General features: G+C 34.6%; 1 protein-coding gene across 1 annotated transcript; it reads left to right on the forward strand.

Moving 5' to 3' along the window:
- The first annotated feature begins 3,225 nt into the window (after positions 1-3,225).
- On the forward strand, positions 3,226-8,530 carry LOC122416920 (prostaglandin reductase 1-like). Its single transcript, XM_043430071.1, has 4 exons — positions 3,226-3,358; positions 5,981-6,272; positions 6,358-6,631; positions 8,104-8,530. The coding sequence occupies exons 1-4, from the start codon at positions 3,253-3,255 to the stop codon at positions 8,446-8,448; spliced, it is 1,017 nt and encodes a 338-aa protein (XP_043286006.1). The 5' UTR covers positions 3,226-3,252; the 3' UTR covers positions 8,449-8,530.
- The last annotated feature ends 10,898 nt before the right edge of the window (positions 8,531-19,428 follow it).

Genomic DNA, 19,428 nt, shown 5'->3' on the forward strand with positions numbered 1-19,428 from the left:
AAATGAACACGAGTGTGTGAACAATTATAATGATGAAAATGTGCACGGTGAATACTGTGATGATAATGATTGTGAAATGAAGATACGGAGATAACTTGTCCCTGTATGAGAGAGAATTTGAGTTTGATGTGAGTGATCGTGTGGAGTCACCCAATGAAGGCCTGAGTGATTCTTGGCTAGATATGATGTGGCGTTCGGAATCAGTGGTGAATATAACACCGATGACATGGGATTTGGCACATCCAGTCGTTTTACGCCGACGATCGAGAATTCTGGGTCTGTACAGGCTGCTTTGTGCGCTTCTGCAGAAGTCCTGCACATATGGGTGAGTCACCGCCCACTTTAACAACCTGAGTGGGGCGTATGACGTCCTAGACGATCGGTGGTGCAGCAACAGCGGAAGGGCTCTATCACTATTTATCGCCTACACAATGTGCGAAATACGTATGCACTAATGGTGAGTTATATCTGTTTTACATTCATTTTTAACTGCATCAAAAAGTCCGGCACTGTCTGGACTTTTTTTTTTATTATTAAAAGATGAAATTGAAGTGAATTTTATCAAGACACTACGTATTCTATTATATTATACGGATCATTCGACCCAATATCAAATTCGGCCTCAATTCAATAATTTGTTTGTTTTCTTTTATTTCAATATAGAAGTCGAATAAAAGACATAAGTAGATAAGAAGTCGCAAAAATAAACAAACAAAACATTGAATTTTTTGAAGTTGGATTTGCGCATGCTATTCGATGGAATGGCTTAAGTACATGTACTCGATTCCGTTAGATTAAAAAATGCTAATCATGAAATACTCTTGTCCTTTTTACCTTTTCAGATGAAATTGTACATTATAATTTTTTTTTCATTTATCCCGATTGCAATTTTATAAACTATTTACAATATAAAAACAACTAGTCTTTCTAGTTGTTTTTATAGACAAATTTGTTTATATTTTTCTTGAAAGTAATCATGATTATCATTATTTTTTGTATGGCAAAAAATACCAATACATGTAAAGAAATAAATGAAAAATTGAAATTTTTTGTGATTATTTTATATATCCTATTCCAGATCTCCTAATCACCAAATAAATTTTCTATTTCCTTCTTCGAGTGCAAAGTTTATTGAAAATTAGAATATATCATATGACGGTAGTGCGTATAGCAGCGTCTTTCGACATAAGCTGGCTCACAAGAGATACCGGAAGAACGTCCGATAGTTTGTCTGGCACAACTGCTTTAATAGGATACTTCATGGAAAAAGTAATTGACTATGTCATATTGAATCGGAAATGTACCAAATGTGATCAAGGTCACTCTCCTAACGATCACAATTGTCGCTTGAATTTCGTGGGTAGTGAGAAGGCCATCGAGCCCCATGCAACAGTTCTACTGACGAAAGATAATCCGTTTCTGTTAGCATGCAACCTTCAAATAGGAATATTCATCGCTGATAATGATATCAGCTCAATTTGTGCCATAAGAGCAGCAAGTGGCCATAAAATTTTAAAACAATGTGACAAAAATCACACGTCAAATGGAGTTGTTAGTGAATTATATAAAAAAAAGCAAAAATCATAAAGAACTGACGAGAACTGCTATTCAGTATTTGAAAAAATGTTTTAACTATTGTCTGTCCCAAAATTAAGGAGATCAGGCGGGAATAATAGAAGGCTTTAAAAACATCCCAACATTCCATACCAAGATTTTAACTATTACAATGATTGTGGAAACTGGTGTGTTTATGAGTCGAAAAAAAAAAATTATAAATATGCCAATTTCGGTGACGGTATTAAAGATGAAAATTTGTTTGAAGCTTTGAAATGAATTTTCAACAACCTGGTACTTGAACAAATCCACTCTAAACAAATCCACCAAGAAGTAGAGCTTCAAGTAATCTGAACGAGAGCTTGAACTATATTATAGTAAGTGAAGCTCCAAAAACAAAATTGTACAGCAAAATTGCTGCTGGCGATGGGAGAGTAGCATGTGCAATAAGCAAAAAAAATTATAGCAGAACAATATATCCCTGATTTATCGTAGAATCTTCAAATGTCTCCTGGGTATCATACCACAAAATTTTGTTTCAAAATTGGTTCTTTCAGTCAGATCAGATATGCTAAATCTGTGACATGAAATGCCAAACAGAGATGTATTTTTTTGAAAAAATCAAAAACTGCACTTAAAAAGAAAAATGAAGCCAAAGAGGGTACTTCATATCAAAGCAATATAAGGCTAAATAGTTCTCTGCACGAATCTATTTCAAATGTAATAATTGAAAATAAAGAACCGATTGCAGTATTATTTGATTTAGAAACAGGTCGTTTTTTCAAGACGTCTGATATATTCTATATTAGTGTAAAGTACAACCAGTATGAATATGCAGTCTACGTTAAACCAGAGCAAACAATTTCTGTTCGTGTACAATAAACTTGTTCTTCATGGCAAACCTGTTTCAACAGTCTCTTTATCGGAAGCATTGTTCAAGTTTTATAAATTTTTATGTTTATTCAAACGGAAATGCATTCTGACGGGTCATAATTGCTCTTTCGACTATCTTCGATTGATGGATGCTATAGAAAAAGTTTTTTTGAGAGAATATTTTCAGCAAATAATTCTTGGGTTTTCGGATTCACTTCCTATAATCATAAAAAAGATGAGAAAACAAAGAAAGGTTCTAACAAGTTAGAAAATCTTGCCAAATAATATAGCACCGACAGCAAATTATTAGATATTTGAGTTTAAAAACTCTGGTAACTAGCTAAGATGCACGTACTAGATCATTGATAGTGCAATCATTGATATCTGTTATAACGTAACGGTCCCTGAACACGACGTGACTCGACTGGAACCCGAACCACACCTCTTTATCCGTCATATCAAAACGATAATGCATTGTTATTAAAATTGTGAATTAGAATAATTATAAATAAACATAATTCCACGTCTATAAGGTTTAAAAATAATAAATGTTGATAGTTCTAGATATCTATGTTGGGAAAATTAGATTCACACCAAAGTCATGCTGTTTTTTCAAAAAGTTGCAAGCTCATTCTTATTTAACTTATCGGATAACTATCTGCTAATTGAACTAAGTTGTGAAACAAAAGATAAGTGGTCATGACTGACTGGATAATATCTTCAGTTCCCCACTTCCGAATGTATCTAAGTTTGTTCCGTCCAACGTCGTGCATTGCCTGTTCAGAAAACGTACAGCAAAGTACTGTTGGACCTACAAAACTAACCATGGTGCTTGCCAGAAAATATGTGCTCACCAAACATTTCGAGGGAGAACCGAAACGATCCGATCTGACGATTGTTGATGAAGAATTACCACCTCTACAACATGGAGGTACACAATTAGATATATTTATAATGCGTTTTTATGCAGCGGTATTTCAGTAATAACTAATATTTGTCGGAGATGAATGTTTGATGGTTCGAGTAATGCATAGTTCTGATGATCTATTCATGAATCAATATTATTGTCAGCGTTGCTATTGAATATAATTGATGATCTGAAATTACCATATCAAAAAATGATTATATTTTTGACGATTACATTGTTCACACATATATATTCTAGTACATTTGAAATTCCGAAAAATCGAAATAAAAACCTGATATCAGTATTCATTGTATGCACTGAACTTAAATTTTTTCTCTTATATGGTTCTATCAGAATTGTATTCCATTCGCTTTGTGATATCAAACTATTAACATATTATATGGTCATTTCATTTTATTAGAGATAGTCTTAATATTTAGGTGTAGTTGTGGGCGCATATAAATAATATACATCTACAGTGCTTTAGTCTTTGAAATCCTGTCATTATTTAACGACTTAACCTTAATATTAAAATTTATAATTTATTGCAATTTTTTGAATTTTGATATAAATTAGCCGGAATTCGCCTGGTGTATTAGCCGGAAAAGCCTATGTACCCTTTCTTAAAAAAAATCGATATATCAAAATGTAAAGCCTCTATCCGTTGCAATGGTTTTGTTTATTCGATGCCATGAATCGTTGCGAAGAAATAGTTGCCGCCGAGCATATGCTAGATGATGTTCAAATTCAAGAGGGCGTTTACCGCCAGCGTCAATGCTAGATCCATAAAATTAAAACATGAATGTCTTATTTGATTTTTATTTGAATGAGCAATTTGAATGAAAAGTGATGGGCCGGACAAGTACTTTTATCACATATTTAGATATAATTTGTACCGATACGAAATCGACGTCAAATATTGTGAATATCATGAGATCCTGAAAGAAGAATCTTCTTCTAAATCTCTGTCACCATAAAGTAACAAATGACTTTTAACTTTGATGCGATTTTTTTAAAATTTGAACGCTTCTCAGAACAATTTCATATTGAGCAAAATTGTGAATTATATACTAATAAAATACTTATCGTCCGATTGATGTCATTAATTTTAGTGCTGCACATAACTCAGATGGTAACTTTTTGATTCACTAGAACTTTCTCAAGTTCCGGATGCTTTCCGTAGGAATGAATTTCTCACGTTCTATTTGATTTTTTTCCCTTTACAATATAATTACAGATTTGTTTTTTTTTTTTAATATAATGTTTTTTCATGATTTGTGAAAGTTATTTCAAATTGTTTTGTTGAAATTATTTACAATTGGTTTCGTAATTTTTTTTACATACCATTATGTTTTGAATCTTTTACATTCGTCATCCGATGTACTCGTCACTTTTGCATTTATTTGACAACGTTTTGTTCTTCTGAACCAAACGTTTTTCATACACTACCAAAATTTAGCAGATTCATTTTTTTTATTCATTGCGTTTGAAATAGTTTTTTTATAACCTATAGTAATGAATTTGAAGCAAGTTTCGAGAGAATGGATCAAAAAATAACTTCTTATAAATTATCGTGCATTTGTTTTTTGGACTACATGAGTATCACATAGGGTTTCACTGAGACTACTGTTCAGGTGACATAAACCATAAATGTACTTGTCTCCAATTTTTCAACAGCATTCGTGCTTCTTCATATCAAAAGGCGAAGATTCCACCTGTCACGCCAGCATAGCAAGATATTTTGTTACAACTGTTCGATCTTTCCTACCTTATCGGTAACGAAACCTGCCCAATTTACACAAAACTAAATATTATAATTTTATTTGGCAAAGGTTTTTTCGTCAACAATTATTGAACCTGAAATGTTAGGTCACTTGCAATTCCACATGTTTATGGAAAGAAAATTTCATTAAATAGAATAGCAATATACCATAGCAGTTTTTTTGAACCGTAGAGAAGTGATTTTAGCCTTAACGTGTACTTAGAATATTACACTGTATTATGGTGATTACTTGAACAACGGGACGGAGTTTCCAATTATCACATACGAATCCGCAAAATTTTTAAAAATTCGAAGCACAATTCATTAATAATCATTCGTATTGAATTTTATCGATCTTCCATTTCTCTATTTGTAAGCTCTCTATGCACAAATTTGATAATACTATATGAAAATGCATTTCTGTTGTTTGCTGAATATCTAGTAGTTTTGTCTGTTTCACAAATTCGTGAATAAATTTAACCTCATACAACAGAGTATAATTATTACCGAGAAAAAATTTCAATATACGAGTTTGTGTGTGAATGAGAAAATTGTCGAGCCAGAATCAAGATTTTTTAAAGTGTTCTTTACATTTTTATGAACTCAGAATACTTTTATCATGAGCTTTAAAACGAATAAATTTAGAATTTTAAAGAAATTTTATTCCAAGTGTTGGCTTAGACCAAAAAATCTGAACACAGTTCGGGTAAAACTCTTAATCTTCAGGTTAACACACTACTTAATTTTCATACGAAAACATTACATATGCATACGTGAATAAATAAAAGGATAAACCATTTTTTCAACATTAAAGGGATGGAATATTGTATTTTTATTCACTTCACAATTTAATATTAATATCATTTCGATTATTTTTATGATAGAATTCCTGGTCGAAGCTCAATATCTTTCAGTGGATCCATACATGAGGCCTTACGCAGCACAATTTCCGGCAGGGATTACAATGATCGGCGGACAAGTGGCAAAAATAATAGAATCGAAAAATTCTGAATATCCGGTTGGAAAAAGTATCGTGGGGTATTTCGGCTGGAGAACACATACAATTGTAAATGTTGAACAAGAAGATGAGAGCCCTCTTCAACAAAAGCCCTATATAATACCAGAGTTTGGTGATTTGCCTGCTTCACTTGCTCTGGGAGTACTGGGAATGCCAGGGTGACTATTCCTACCAAATATTTAGTGGAGTATGATAGCATTTTGAAAGAAATATAATTTACATGCGGACGATATAATTTTATAGAAATACTGCATATTTTGGATTTTTGGAAATATGCCAACCAAAACCGGGTGAAACTTTGGTGGTAAGCGGTGCTGCTGGCGCTGTTGGTTCTCATGTAGGACAAATCGCTAAAACTTTGGGTCTCAAGGTCATTGGAATAGCTGGATCCGATAAGAAATGCGAATGGTTAAAAAAAGAATTGGGTTTTGATGTTGCCATTAATTACAAAACTCAAAATATTGTCAAAGAACTGAAGACAGCTGCCCCAGATGGTGTCGATTGTTACTTTGATAATGTAAGTGTACATTTTGGCATAACATTAATTTTAGCTGTGCACATAACAGTTTTGAATCGTTAGCCGTTAAAAGAAATTCGGGTTCTCAAATGTTACAACTCAAATCTTACAACTGAAAGTCACGAATAAAAAATAATCATAAATTCTATGATCTTTCACTCAAGTGAATTTTTTTTTAAACCTCATAATCGTCACAATGAGTACAGAAATTTTCCTTCTGCCCTGATCGATATGGGGCTGACACATATATTATAATATCGTTACAAATATTTCGAAGACTGTGATGTCATTTCATTGAATTTTCTATACGTCGAAAGTGAGTACGTTTGTGCTGCCTTCAAATGATAATTTAGATATATCATAAAACAGAAAACTAATCTGTGATGTTGTTTACATTTTTCAAATTCCCAAAAATTTTTATCTTTTTCTGCTTATTATCTAGATTAATCTTTTAAAATAGCGTAAACAATTTGGTGAGCAACATGTGTATATATTTTTATTGAAGCAGATTTCAATAGATTTAGGGGGGGGGGGGGGATAATGTCAGTTCGGTGATACAAATTTTAAAAATTATTTTATTGATTGTGACATCATAATACAATATAAAAACAATATTTCCTGAACTTTTGAAACTGAATCAATAATAATTAATTCGATGGTAGTAGAGGCTCTTCGGAAAAAAATGGCCCGCCGGTGAACAGGATAAATCAAAATCTACTTGACCAGTCCTTCTAAAATTTGACGTAATACTTCCTCACATAATTGACCAGGTACCTACAAGAGGATTCTTTTTCGATTGTTTAATTTTTTGTGACACTTAGAACTGAAAACATCGAGCCTGAAAAATAAGCATATTTGTCATTGTAAAATTATTAATTATGAAAATTTTTTTAAAATGTTTCGTACATACTTGGTCAATTATGTAAGGAAGTAGTATGCCAAGTTTCAAAAGAATCGGTGGAGTAGATTTCGATTTATACTGTTTACCGGTGCGCGACTTTTTTTCCGAAGTCGAAATTAATTACCTACCATAGAATTAATTATTGATATTCAAGTTTTAAAAATTCAGAAAATATTGTTTATATATTGTATCATGATGTCACAATCAATAAAATAGATTTTTATTATCTGTAGCGTCTAAAAAAATTCTTAAAATTGGGCCTTTTTTCATCGAATTGACGTTACCCCTCTCTTAATACCATCAGGTACTTAGAAAATTGACTCTCATACAGTGATCTATGTTCAATCCATAATACATTTGAACGGTTATTAATCCAAATATTAACTTGACTCAAAATAAAGCCAGAGTCATAGACCGACCGCAAATTCATCGATTGAGCAGTTTGAAACCTAATAAATCTGAATAATTTTATGTGATTCAATAATAATATAATTGATAAAACAATAAACCATAGAAACAGCATAAGTAAACAAATTATTAATCGGGTATTTTATTCACAATTGATTAATAGGTCGGTGGAGATATTTCCAGTGTGGTGCTGTATAACATGAATTCATTTGGAAGAGTGTCTGCATGTGGTAGCATATCATCCTACAATGCAGATATGAGTAAACTACCAAAAAGTCCACTCGTACAACACGCCCTCGTATTTAAACAATTGAAGATGGAAGGCTTTATCGTGATGAGATGGGCAGACCGTTGGCTTGAAGGAATTGAGAAAAATCTTCAACTGATACGAGATGGAAATCTGAAATATTGTGAGACGGTAACGGTCGGATTTGATAAAATGTTCGACGCTTTCGTAGGTATGCTAAAAGGCGACAATATTGGGAAAGCAATCGTTAAAATCTCTTAGAAATTTCAAGCACCTAAACGGCTACGAGAAAAAAATTAACTAATAATGTGTATTGGTAATAAAAAAAATTTGTAGTACATCATTTTTGATAAGCGATAAAATTCATTTTCCCCTACAGTAGAGTAACCAAGAGAAACCTAAATCTTGGGATCTCAGGGTGGAAGGGAGAGGGGTTACGGGAATGAGAGAGCGCGAAACTGTTGCAAGCAGGGTCCGCTACATGGAGGGGAACTGTGGTAGGGGTGTGTAGAAGTAGAAGGGATGGTTAAGTGAAGCGCGTAAGAGAGAGGGAGAGATAGCTTTATCAAGAGACTCGGTAGAGTCTCGGGACAAGTACATTGACAGCTCTGTCGTCTGCTGGCCTGAGGCTCTCGCCGAGACTATCTTTTCTCTGAATAAAACGATTCGCGGTGGTTGGGGTAAAATTGGCATGTCATTTGTTCAAATACGAAACTCATAAGCCTCATAAGTCATCTGAGGCTTCGAAAATTGAACTGGAGATTAATTAATAAATTCTCTTTCGATTCCGCCCAAAATCAGCATGATCGGTGGCGTAATTGCTGAGAAAAAACTTTGCACGGGCTCAAGTTATGCAAAAGTTACTGAACATCACGAGTTCGACGTATACGTATATGCGTTTTGACGTGAGTTAGATGTAGTAGAGTTATATTCTAACGCATTCTGATTGGCTCACTCCATCTGACAGACCACGTTTAGACTCCATAAACGTATCCACGGTCAGACTCCATGAACGTAACCACGCTCAGACTTCGTCAACGTATATATGTACAACCATCTGTCAGTTTTTAATAGCATCATGAACAAACGTAGTTTCGACATAACAAAGTGCGGTCTAAATTTAATTTTAAAAAATGTTCGTTGTTTAGTAGAGTGCATAATATTTATTATTTTAGTAAAAATAGTGATGTAGTGTCATAATATTAAAAAAACCGGTCTTTTAGTGAATTAAACCGGTATAAAAGTGGCCGCGTAAATGTAGTCTGTGATCCGTGTGTTTTAAAAAAGTGCGTGATGCAGATTTTATTATTTCGTTCGATTGGAAATAAGTATTAATTCCTTCAACTGAACCAGTGTGCGAGGGATATTGTCCAGCGTAAATATATCGTCAGTTATAGCGTGGTTATATGTCATGTGTGTAATTAGATTATGTATACGAGTTCCCTTTGATAGTTGTGTGGTAACGAATCAGCCGGCGTTTGACGTTATGAAGGCGCGACAAATGTAATGAACGTTCGCATAGTTGATAAATAATATAAACTTGATAAGTCAAATCAGTTTATCGAAAACAGTTCTAAAAGTTCAAAGTTGTGAGAAAAAACGTGCGACAACCTATAACCTCAAAGTTTCTTTTCGATCTGAAATTATATGGTTGATAAATAATTATAATTAATAAAACAAAAACACACGGAACTGTTAGTATGATGTTAGAAACTTCGGGTGCACTTCCGAAAGCTGATAACCGAATTTTGAGCTGAAATTTGGCACACAGCTTCGTTTTGAGATGATAAGACTTCTCTCCAAAGGATTTTTGGCGCATTTGAATATTTTCCGAGATATTGAATTTTCAAGTTGCTGTTTAAACCCGAGCGAGTATATCTATATTGCTTGTTTCGCTCGGTCGGTATTCCCACTCCGCTAGTGTTTTCGTCGCATATCAAGTGACTCGGTAGAGTCTCGGGACAGGTACGCATTGACAGCCCTGTCGTCTGCTGGCCCGTGGTTCTCGCCGAGACTATTCGCTCTTGATTCGCTCCGTGCAAGTCAGCAGTGGCGACCTTTAGTAGCTCAAAAACGCGAAATACCTGGAAATATTAGCTGTAGGCCATTGGGAAATTTTATAAAAAGTGAAGTTGATTCAAATAAATGGCTTTTTTGGAAGCAACTTATATGTATTTATCAACAGTCATTAATCAAAAATTATCCTCAAATGAAATAAATAAGTGTAGTTATAATTGATACATATGTCATGACATTTATTGTACGATCCATTTTTAGGTTATTCACGACTAGTCAGTGGAAATGAATATATCATTCTCATATTTGTCAGAAAATGTTTGAAAGCAATTCAGAATAATCATATTTTTAAGGTAATTCTATCGCTTCAGTCTCGTCATACCGCACTGCTGATAGTTGAGATTTATAGTAATCAATATCATTGACATATGAAAAAAAATTATTTCTAATAAGTAAAATTTTCCATATGTAATCCTTTAATTGAATGTTTGTATTGAATTATAAAAATGAAAAAAAGTCAGTTAACGATTCGCGTAATATTCCCAGAACCTCTTTTCTGTTGATCTGTTAAATTAAGGTTAGGATTACTGTTGCAACGCGAATAATACGCGCCACTTTTTTATAAAGATCGACCGGAGCGAGGGATGGCACCGCGGGCCCAGCGCAGGTAAAGGGTTGTGCGCACAGAGGGTTTATGGCCGACATGTGGCGTCCACTTGGGGCAATTGGAAATAGAAGATTTTTTGAACTGGGAATTTTTACGCATCCACCTCATAAACGTTATTTCCCTTCTTTTTTTTTATCATTAGCATCGTCAAGTTCCGAAAAAGTCGGTACGTCACGTTTTAGCAATCTGTGCAAAGAATTCGAGTATTCTGTACATTCTACATTTTTTGAACATATACTTTGCTCCCTCCTCTCTTCTTATTACAGTAGCCAATCCAAATTTTTCGTTAGCTGGTAAGAAGGGGTACTGTTCCTCTTCCCTTATTTTTAAGCATTTTTGTGAAATCAGATTCGTAAGGAACTCCAAGCTGTCCATATCGGAGCAGCTTGTATTATACACCGAATAAACTAGTTGTTGTTATTTTCTACAAAAATAATTCCACTGTTTATTTTTCAATTCATTCATACCAATCACCTAACTCTCTGTAAAAGGAAGGTTAGGACATCGTCAAGAGACGATATAATTACACTCAGTTGCTGCATTACTGTTATGTCTCTTTATCATAGCGAGTCATAGGAAATCCAATGCCGGAAATTCAAATTAAACTTAATATTCCGTAAAAAATAGGTCGATAAGGGCAACTTTTTTTAGAAGTATTAAATTATTACAAGTGTTAAGTATACGAATTGCAGTTTTTTCCAGAATTTTATGGATTTCTAGGCAAATATACCCTTTTATAGCAACTCGAAGTTGGGTATGCCATTTTTAAATTCCTTCAAAAAAACCACGAATTTTAATAATTAATTTCTCTGAAATTAGGTCGATAACTGATCCTGAAACCTTACACAACCTTTTATTACAGATACAGTACAGTAGCATACAATTTTTTTTTTTAAATCTTATGAACTGAGCCTGGCAATATACATAATTATCTTCAATAACACAATGCTAGTCGTACGGAAAACTTCTACGATTATTGTTCCTTTTCCCTACCGCCGGCGCTGTGGTAGATTCGCTTATCCCCTCCAAGGGTTTGCACGGAGCGAATACTTTCTCTGATTGAAATTTTATATATGTATAGTGAGGGTGTATTCTGTTGATATCTGCCTTGGTTTCCTTCGATTGCTTCGATTTCGTCATTAAATATAGCGATTTTTGAAAACTCAATCATCTTTGGATGGCTCTATAGTGACGAAATCGAAGCAATCGGGGGGAACCAGGACAGATATCAACAGAATACTGGAGCAGGACGTTTCGGTGCGACCGGTTCGGCGCGGATGTTTTGGCACGAGACGTTTGGGCGCGAGACATTTCGACGCGAGGACGTTTGGGCGCCAGCCGTTTCGGCGCGGCTGTGCGGCCGCGCCCATGAGATCGCATTTTCGAATTCATCGTGTTTTTATTTTTTTACGATACTGAAAATAATAATGATTTTTTTTGCTATGCGAAGAATATTTTCTTTGTCACTGAAAATAGAAATCAAGATTTCTCATATGACTATTCTGAGTGTGTAGGAGGTAAGAAATAGTTAGCAAACGTGATTCATCTCCATTTACTCACACACATTTTATCGATGTTATGCTCGCATATTATTGATACGCGGGCGATGGGGGTCGCAGGGGGCGAAGCCCCTCGAGAATAACTATTAAAATTTTAAGTTAATTATCTGAGTACCATCTCATCCCGTATCCTGCGAAATAACTTTTATTTCATTATGTTCGATTTGGCATGGAATGGAATACTGTTTTTCAAAAACATTCTACGCGAATTGACCTCCATACGATTTAGAAAGATTACATACAGTCTTCTCGCAATAACATGATCAATGTAACAATGTATACTGTCCGGTCGCAAATCATCAGTTTACTGTTATTCTTCGTTCTGTGAAGAACGCTTTTTTGTAATAGTGCTTAAGAGATTATTTTATCACGGTAACGAATTTATTATCGAAACTGAAGCAACTTGATTTATTCAAACGTTCTCGTGCCAGAACGTCCCCGCGCTCAAACGGCTAGCACTCAAACGTCTCGCGCGGAAACGGTCGCGCCGAAACGTGACGCACCCGGTAAGTTTAGGAGAATTTTAAAAACAAGTAAAATTTGGTTGATTCAATAGTTTAGTTGATGGCTTCCAGCTAAGCTCAATTTGAGTTTATCACTAATATATATTTTTTTCTTAAGCGTAGGACGTACACCGAAAAGAATGCTGCTTGAACGGAATCTCTAAGTGATATAGTCGCTTCCTGGGATTTTTTTCTAAAAATTCTGTCTTCCCGGCGCTTTGCGCTGGGGAGACCGAACAATCTAGAATTTTATGTTTTGTTTTTTTTATTATGGTCAATTTTTTGACATGGTCACTTTGGTAATTGTTATAAAAAATTCATGAGTGGAGTAGGGATACTGGTTGAGTCCGACAAGCGATATAGATATACTTGCTCGGGTTTGAATAACAACTTCAAAACTCAATATTTCGGTAAATATTGCGAGTTGCAAAATGTCCTTTTGGAGGAGGTCATATTGTTAAAAAGAAGTACTATTCTGAGCTCTAAATTCGATTAATTTTTTTTGGGAGTTTATTCGTGTCGTTTTTCAATGCGTTGAATATCTTTGTCCACACAATGCTTCATTTGTACGATTCCTACTTGTTCCTGTTATTTAACACGGGTGTTTTCATTTTATTTCGATTTTTAGTTTCACTTGTTGAATGAAGTGTTGAAGTGTTTTCTTGTTGAGTATAGTATTGTTGAATGAAAGTGAGTTTCATTTTTTTGCCTGATTTTGTGCTTCCCTGTGCTAGCGAACCGAATTTATTTCTTACAGCCTTGTCTGTTGCTGTTAAATTCTTTATTTATCGTTTGTGTACAATCAGGAAGTGAAGATGGAAGAATTTTACAATTTTAATAAACTTTCGACAATTTTGATCGACCGGTCAAGAACGTTGCAATGGTTGAGAGATGTCGGTTTAATTCCAGATTCTCGATACTGTAAGAAGCATAAAAAAAATATGATTCTTTGTGAATCTGAGATGCATTGTGGTCGTTTCGTATGCTTTCAGAAAGGGAAATATTTTCATGGAGCAACTTTTGCGGAAAATACATGGTTCGAGAAGTGTCATGTTTCCCCAAAAGCTTGCATATACATTACGTATTGCTTTGCTATTCACTTGACATTTGCTCAAACTATTCGAGAATGTTCCATAGCAAGTGATGGGGATGTTACGTCCTAGCATTACGCTAAACGCCCCTCACTTTTTCTCTTCAACTCAAACGCTATCACGAGTATATTTCTAACCTTTATCATCATTTGTCGATACATAGTTCTTATCTAAGAATATTTTTAAACACAGAGCGTATCCAGACCATCCATAACAAATACATCCTGCGAAACACTCGGCGCTCGCACATATTTTTTTCCTCAACTGCCCATTCTTTAAACACTCACAACGCGTGCCCTAAACTCTCCCCGACGTTCCGGCGCCATAAATAATCCTACAAGACGAGCACGGAAAACCAGAAATAAACACTCCAAGACCGATTTCCTATCCTTGAATTTATTATGAATGCAGCATTTCCTAAATCCACACAAAATTCCAGAGATGCGTTCCGAAACTCGCGTTTCCCACGAGTCCCGAAAACAGATGCTCTTATCTCAAGTGCAACACGTGCACATCTCAGAACTCCGCTCAACACACTTTCCCTAATTCTAAGAAATCTCGAGCGACTTTTCCTCCAATCATATCTCCGGAAAAGTCTCCCCCATATTCAAATCCAATCATCAAATCAGACGATACTTTTTACCCAATCCAAACTAAAAAACCACAGAGAACAAACCCCCTCTACAGCATCCTACCCCCAAAAAGCACATCCTCCTCTCGAACTCTAACTAGGCTAAGAATCTTAGTTGTTAGTCAGTTAGCAGCGAACCTCGAAACAATTAAGATCGGAGAACTCTCCCTCTTTAATCCAAATCACTTGGGAGAACTCTGTCATAATCGCTAACTCAAAAGTACATAGAAAAACATTTCAATTTCAAAGTGTAAATAAGTGTAATAGTCAATCAATAAATTCATCAATATATTTTGTAGTGAACAAAATATCATCGCATACACTTATTTCGCGAAGCCTTCGACACCGCTCAACAATTGGAAAATCCTTTCAATTCGCGGGCACAACCTCAATAAAAAGGTCACGTATACCTGAAAATATAGTATATGTTCTCGGGCCTCGCACAAGTCCCAAAGAAGACTCACTGGCAGAGGTACTCAACGTACACTCTGCTTCTCTAAATCGGCGACTGTGCGCCCCCAACTAATCCTCCCTCCTGGGACGTAACAGGGAAACCATTTCTTCAGAAACCGTAGCTGATCGTTTTTCGTTTTGTCGAGAGGTGTGCATGGTTGCTCTCGACGAGCAGTTTGCAGACGAAGGCTTCATTGGTGGTATAGGTGAGATTGTTGAGATTGATGAGTGTAAGATTGGTCGGCGCAAATACGAACGAGGTCGTGTCGTAGAAGGTCATTGGATTCTCGGCATGATTCATAAAGGTCATCCAGAGAATTATCGATTGGAAATTTGTCCACAAAAAAAAGAGATCGCGATACCCTTTTGCAGCTAATACAAAAACACGTTGCCGTTGGAACAACGATTCATACCCACTGCTGGAAAGGGTATATCGATTTGAGTAAGCATGGGTACAATCATGCTACTGTTAATCATTCACTAGAGTTTGTTGACTCGGAAACAGGAGTGCATACTCAAAATATTGAGTCGTCTTGGAGGTTCATGCGTCGGGAATTATCGCGGGGCGGGGTTCATTCCACTTCCATTGCTGATCACTTATGTGAATTTTTGTGGCGTCGTCGCGTTCGTAAATTCAAAAAAGATCCGTTTAACCAGTTATTGGTTGATATTAAACGTTGCTATCCCGGTAAATGAAAATCTGGGTCTATTTTCGTATATTATTGCTCCATCAGTACGTCTCATCTTTCATTTTATTGTTTGTCGCTTGGTTATCTAGGCTTGTCAATTTGATACTGAATGCGAGCAGTTCATTTCCTAATTGTTTGTCCAACAATCGTAGTACTGCTTGATACATGTGTAGGCTTTTTCATTTTTTTTTCAAGTTACTAATGTAAATCTGGTGTTTTTTTTACTTCAGATAGTTAAAAAGGAGCAGTTCACTTCTTATTTTTTGTTTTTTGTTCGCGTACGATAATTTTGTGTACTTGTGGATCTTATCGATTTTTTGTTAATTGTCGGTCTCAGATAATTAGTTTCTTAACTTTATTGTTAGTTTCTCAAAAAGGAGTGGTTTACTTTCTACGTTTTTGTTTATCTGTCGTAGCACAAGTTGGCAGTTTATTTCTTTTTTTTTAATTATCCGCCTAAATCGTTTGTTTTTTTTTACCGTAGATGGTTCAACACGAGTAATTTACTTTCCAATTTTTTTGTTAATTTATAGTATCATAGTTATGCCAGGTATGAACTTATTTCATTTTTTTAATCGTCAGTCCAAATCGACTGTTTTCTTGATCGGAGTTTTTTAAAGATGAGTAGTTTACCTTTTATTTTTGTTTATTCATCGTAGCACATGGTAGCACAATTATGCTAGTTGTGAGCTTATTATTATTATTTTTTCAATTATCAGGTTAAATCGACTGTTTTTTAACTTCAGATAGTCAAATGTGAGCAGTTCACTTTTTATTTTTTTGTTCATTTATTGTAGTACAGTTGTGCTAGTTGTCAGCTTGTTTTTTTTTTTATCTAAATCGATCTAAATCGACTATTTTCTTATGTTTAGTTTTTCTAAAAAGAGCAGTCCTAGTTTTTTGTTTATTTATCAGAGCACACTTATGCTCATTGTGAACTTATTTTTTATTTTTAATCATCATTCTAGATTGATTTTTTTTTTAATCTCGCAACAAAAAAAAACAGTTCACTTCCCACTTTTTTATTTATTTATCGTGTGCAGTTGTTGGCATCAATCTTTTTTTTGATGATGGTTTACATTGAATGTTTTCGTAACTTCAGTTTCCAAAAAAGAGCTCAGCTACTATACTTTTTGTTTATTCGTCGCAGCGTGTTATGGGCAGTAGTGGGCATCTTTTTTTTTTAAATTACCAGTCTAAATTGACCGCATACATATCCAAGGATATGTCAGTTTGCATACAAATTCAAAGATGTTCCAGACTTATCGAATCATTTTGGCATAATCAAAGATTCCATTGCGCGTGTGTGTGTGTGCGTGCGTGCGTGTGTGTTATCAGTAGGAAAGGTGGAAATATTGGACGCGTGAGAGATACCTTGCTATGCGGATATATATAACCATGCTAAAAAATGATTTAAAAAATTCAATATCTCGGAAAATATTCACATGCGCCAAAAATTCTTTGGAGAGAAGTCTTGTCATATCAAAACGGAGCTGTGTGCCAAATTTCAGCTCAAAATACGGTTATCAGCTTTCGGAAGTTTATCCATCATCAAACGCACATTTTGTACATCAGATTCTCAAAAGAGTTTCTGGTCTTGATATAAGTGTAGTTATCCTTTTTCCACCTGGTCCGTCGAGTAATAATTTTGAAACTTGTTCCAAAAAGTCTTTGGATGTTTTTTTTGCTGATAATATGAAAAGTCGAATCTTCGGAATGCGATAGGCAAACACAAATTTTGACAACAATACTTATGAAATGACGTGTATGTTGAGTATTCCTATTCTACAAACTGCAAATGTGGAATTATTAGTGAAAAGATTCATTACGATAAGTCTACTGTTGCTAAGTTTTGGATGCGATTAATTATAATACCTGCCAACATCATGGAAACCTACAGAATTTCTGAATGTTATGTGCGCTATGTCATTTTAATGTAACATCATGACTTTTAACAACTTTTCACTATAACACTATAGATTTGGATCATTGAAATATACCAAAAATCGGCAAACTATAAAATTTATATACTGTGCCATTCATTTTACTTTTTGACTCTCACTGTGACATAAACATAAAGTGAAAAATTCACTACAAAAGTCTTCAGTTGCTCATTTATGGATGGATTTGAAATTGCTGTCTTCCAAACTCATTGCGCAGATACATTGAATCGCAGCAGATACCTGCGAACTTTGAAATTTCTGTGGACAAATATGTGCTAAGTATCACCCCCTATCTTTGATTATGGTAATATGAAATGGAACTTGGTTGAGCAAGTTTTAAAGTATTTCTTTTCAAATAGTATTGAAGTTTGTATTACTGCGGTATGGAGCGAATACCTTCAAACTTTCATATTTTTGTGTCGCAGCATTTGTGCCAATCATTCAAATTATTTACTCCAATCGTAGCATGTAATCTGGAAAATTCATCACAAAAGTCTTCAGTTTTTCTAAATTCCCAAATTTTCTTTTTTCTATTCTATTCTGAATTTTTACATTTCTGAATTCATTTCTAAATTCTCCTGAAATTGTTTTTCTCCAAAACCAATGAAGGTACCTTAAATGTTTTTGAATTCTGTTGCTCTGTTGAATTAAGTACGCTCAGTTTTTTTTGCTTCTTTGAGTTCTGACATAATAGTTCTGACATAGTTTCCGGGTGCCTTTTTTTCGGCCACTAGCAAACTTTGGAAATATATTTCATCGGGGGCACGTTTTGGATGACACGAAAATGTCTAGATTCAGAATGCAAAAGCAACATTTAAAAATGGCCAATTCTGTTGGATTTGTTGTGTCTTGAATTTGATCAATCTTTCCTCTTTTTCTTTCTTTTTTCTAACTTTCTAACGTTATAAGCCGAAAATCATATCTCAGCCCGCAACACGTATTTCGGCATGCTCTTGGGTTGCTAATAAGCATAACATATTAAAGTACAAGGAAAAAAATTGACGTCGATTGGATCGATACAAATTATGTTTAAATATGTGTTAAAAGTACTTGTCCGGCCCATCACTTTCCGTTCAAATTGTTTATCCAAATAAAAATCAGGGCTTGTCTAGAACTGATGAGTCACAAGTATTCATGCAGAGGGAATCGAGAGAATTATCTTCAAGTAATTGTTACTTAATTGCAGTAATTTAATAAAAAACGGAAACAAATTGTTTCGCAATATACAAGAGATATTATTGTGCATTGATAAATGAAAAAAATTGTACATAATATACATGTTCTAGCTTCCAAAATAACTCTCCAGTTTATATTCAATAACGGCAATTTTTATTTCCCACTTATTCTTCCAGCGAACGAATTCCATTCGGAATAAGAACTAACTTATACTATTATTAAGAACATTAAATTAATAATGAATCGCACTTCAACAAATTTTTAACCAGATTCTGCCGTACAATTTCGTTTTTTTATGATTGATTTTTTATTGAATGAATAGTGATGGGCCGGATAAGTACTTTCAACACATATTTAAACATAATTTGTATCGATTCAATCGACGTCGAATTTTGTGAATAATACCAGAGGATCCTGAAAGTCTGAGAAGAATCGATTTTCTTATAAGTCTCTGCCATCATAGAGTAACAAATGACTAGCTTTCATGTAATTTTTTTTTATTTAAAAGCTTCT

This window comes from Venturia canescens, chromosome 10 (assembly GCF_019457755.1).
Source record: "Venturia canescens isolate UGA chromosome 10, ASM1945775v1, whole genome shotgun sequence".
Lineage (NCBI taxonomy): Eukaryota > Metazoa > Arthropoda > Insecta > Hymenoptera > Ichneumonidae > Venturia > Venturia canescens.

Coding starts and splice junctions, on each gene's coding strand:
- LOC122416920 (XM_043430071.1), top strand. CDS start 3,253: ATGGTGCTTGCCAGAAAATATGTGCTCACCAAACATTTCGAGGGAGAA. Junction 6,273..6,357: donor GGAGTACTGGGAATGCCAGG/GTGACTATTCCT, acceptor ATAATTTTATAG/AAATACTGCATATTTTGGAT. Junction 6,632..8,103: donor TCGATTGTTACTTTGATAAT/GTAAGTGTACAT, acceptor ATTGATTAATAG/GTCGGTGGAGATATTTCCAG.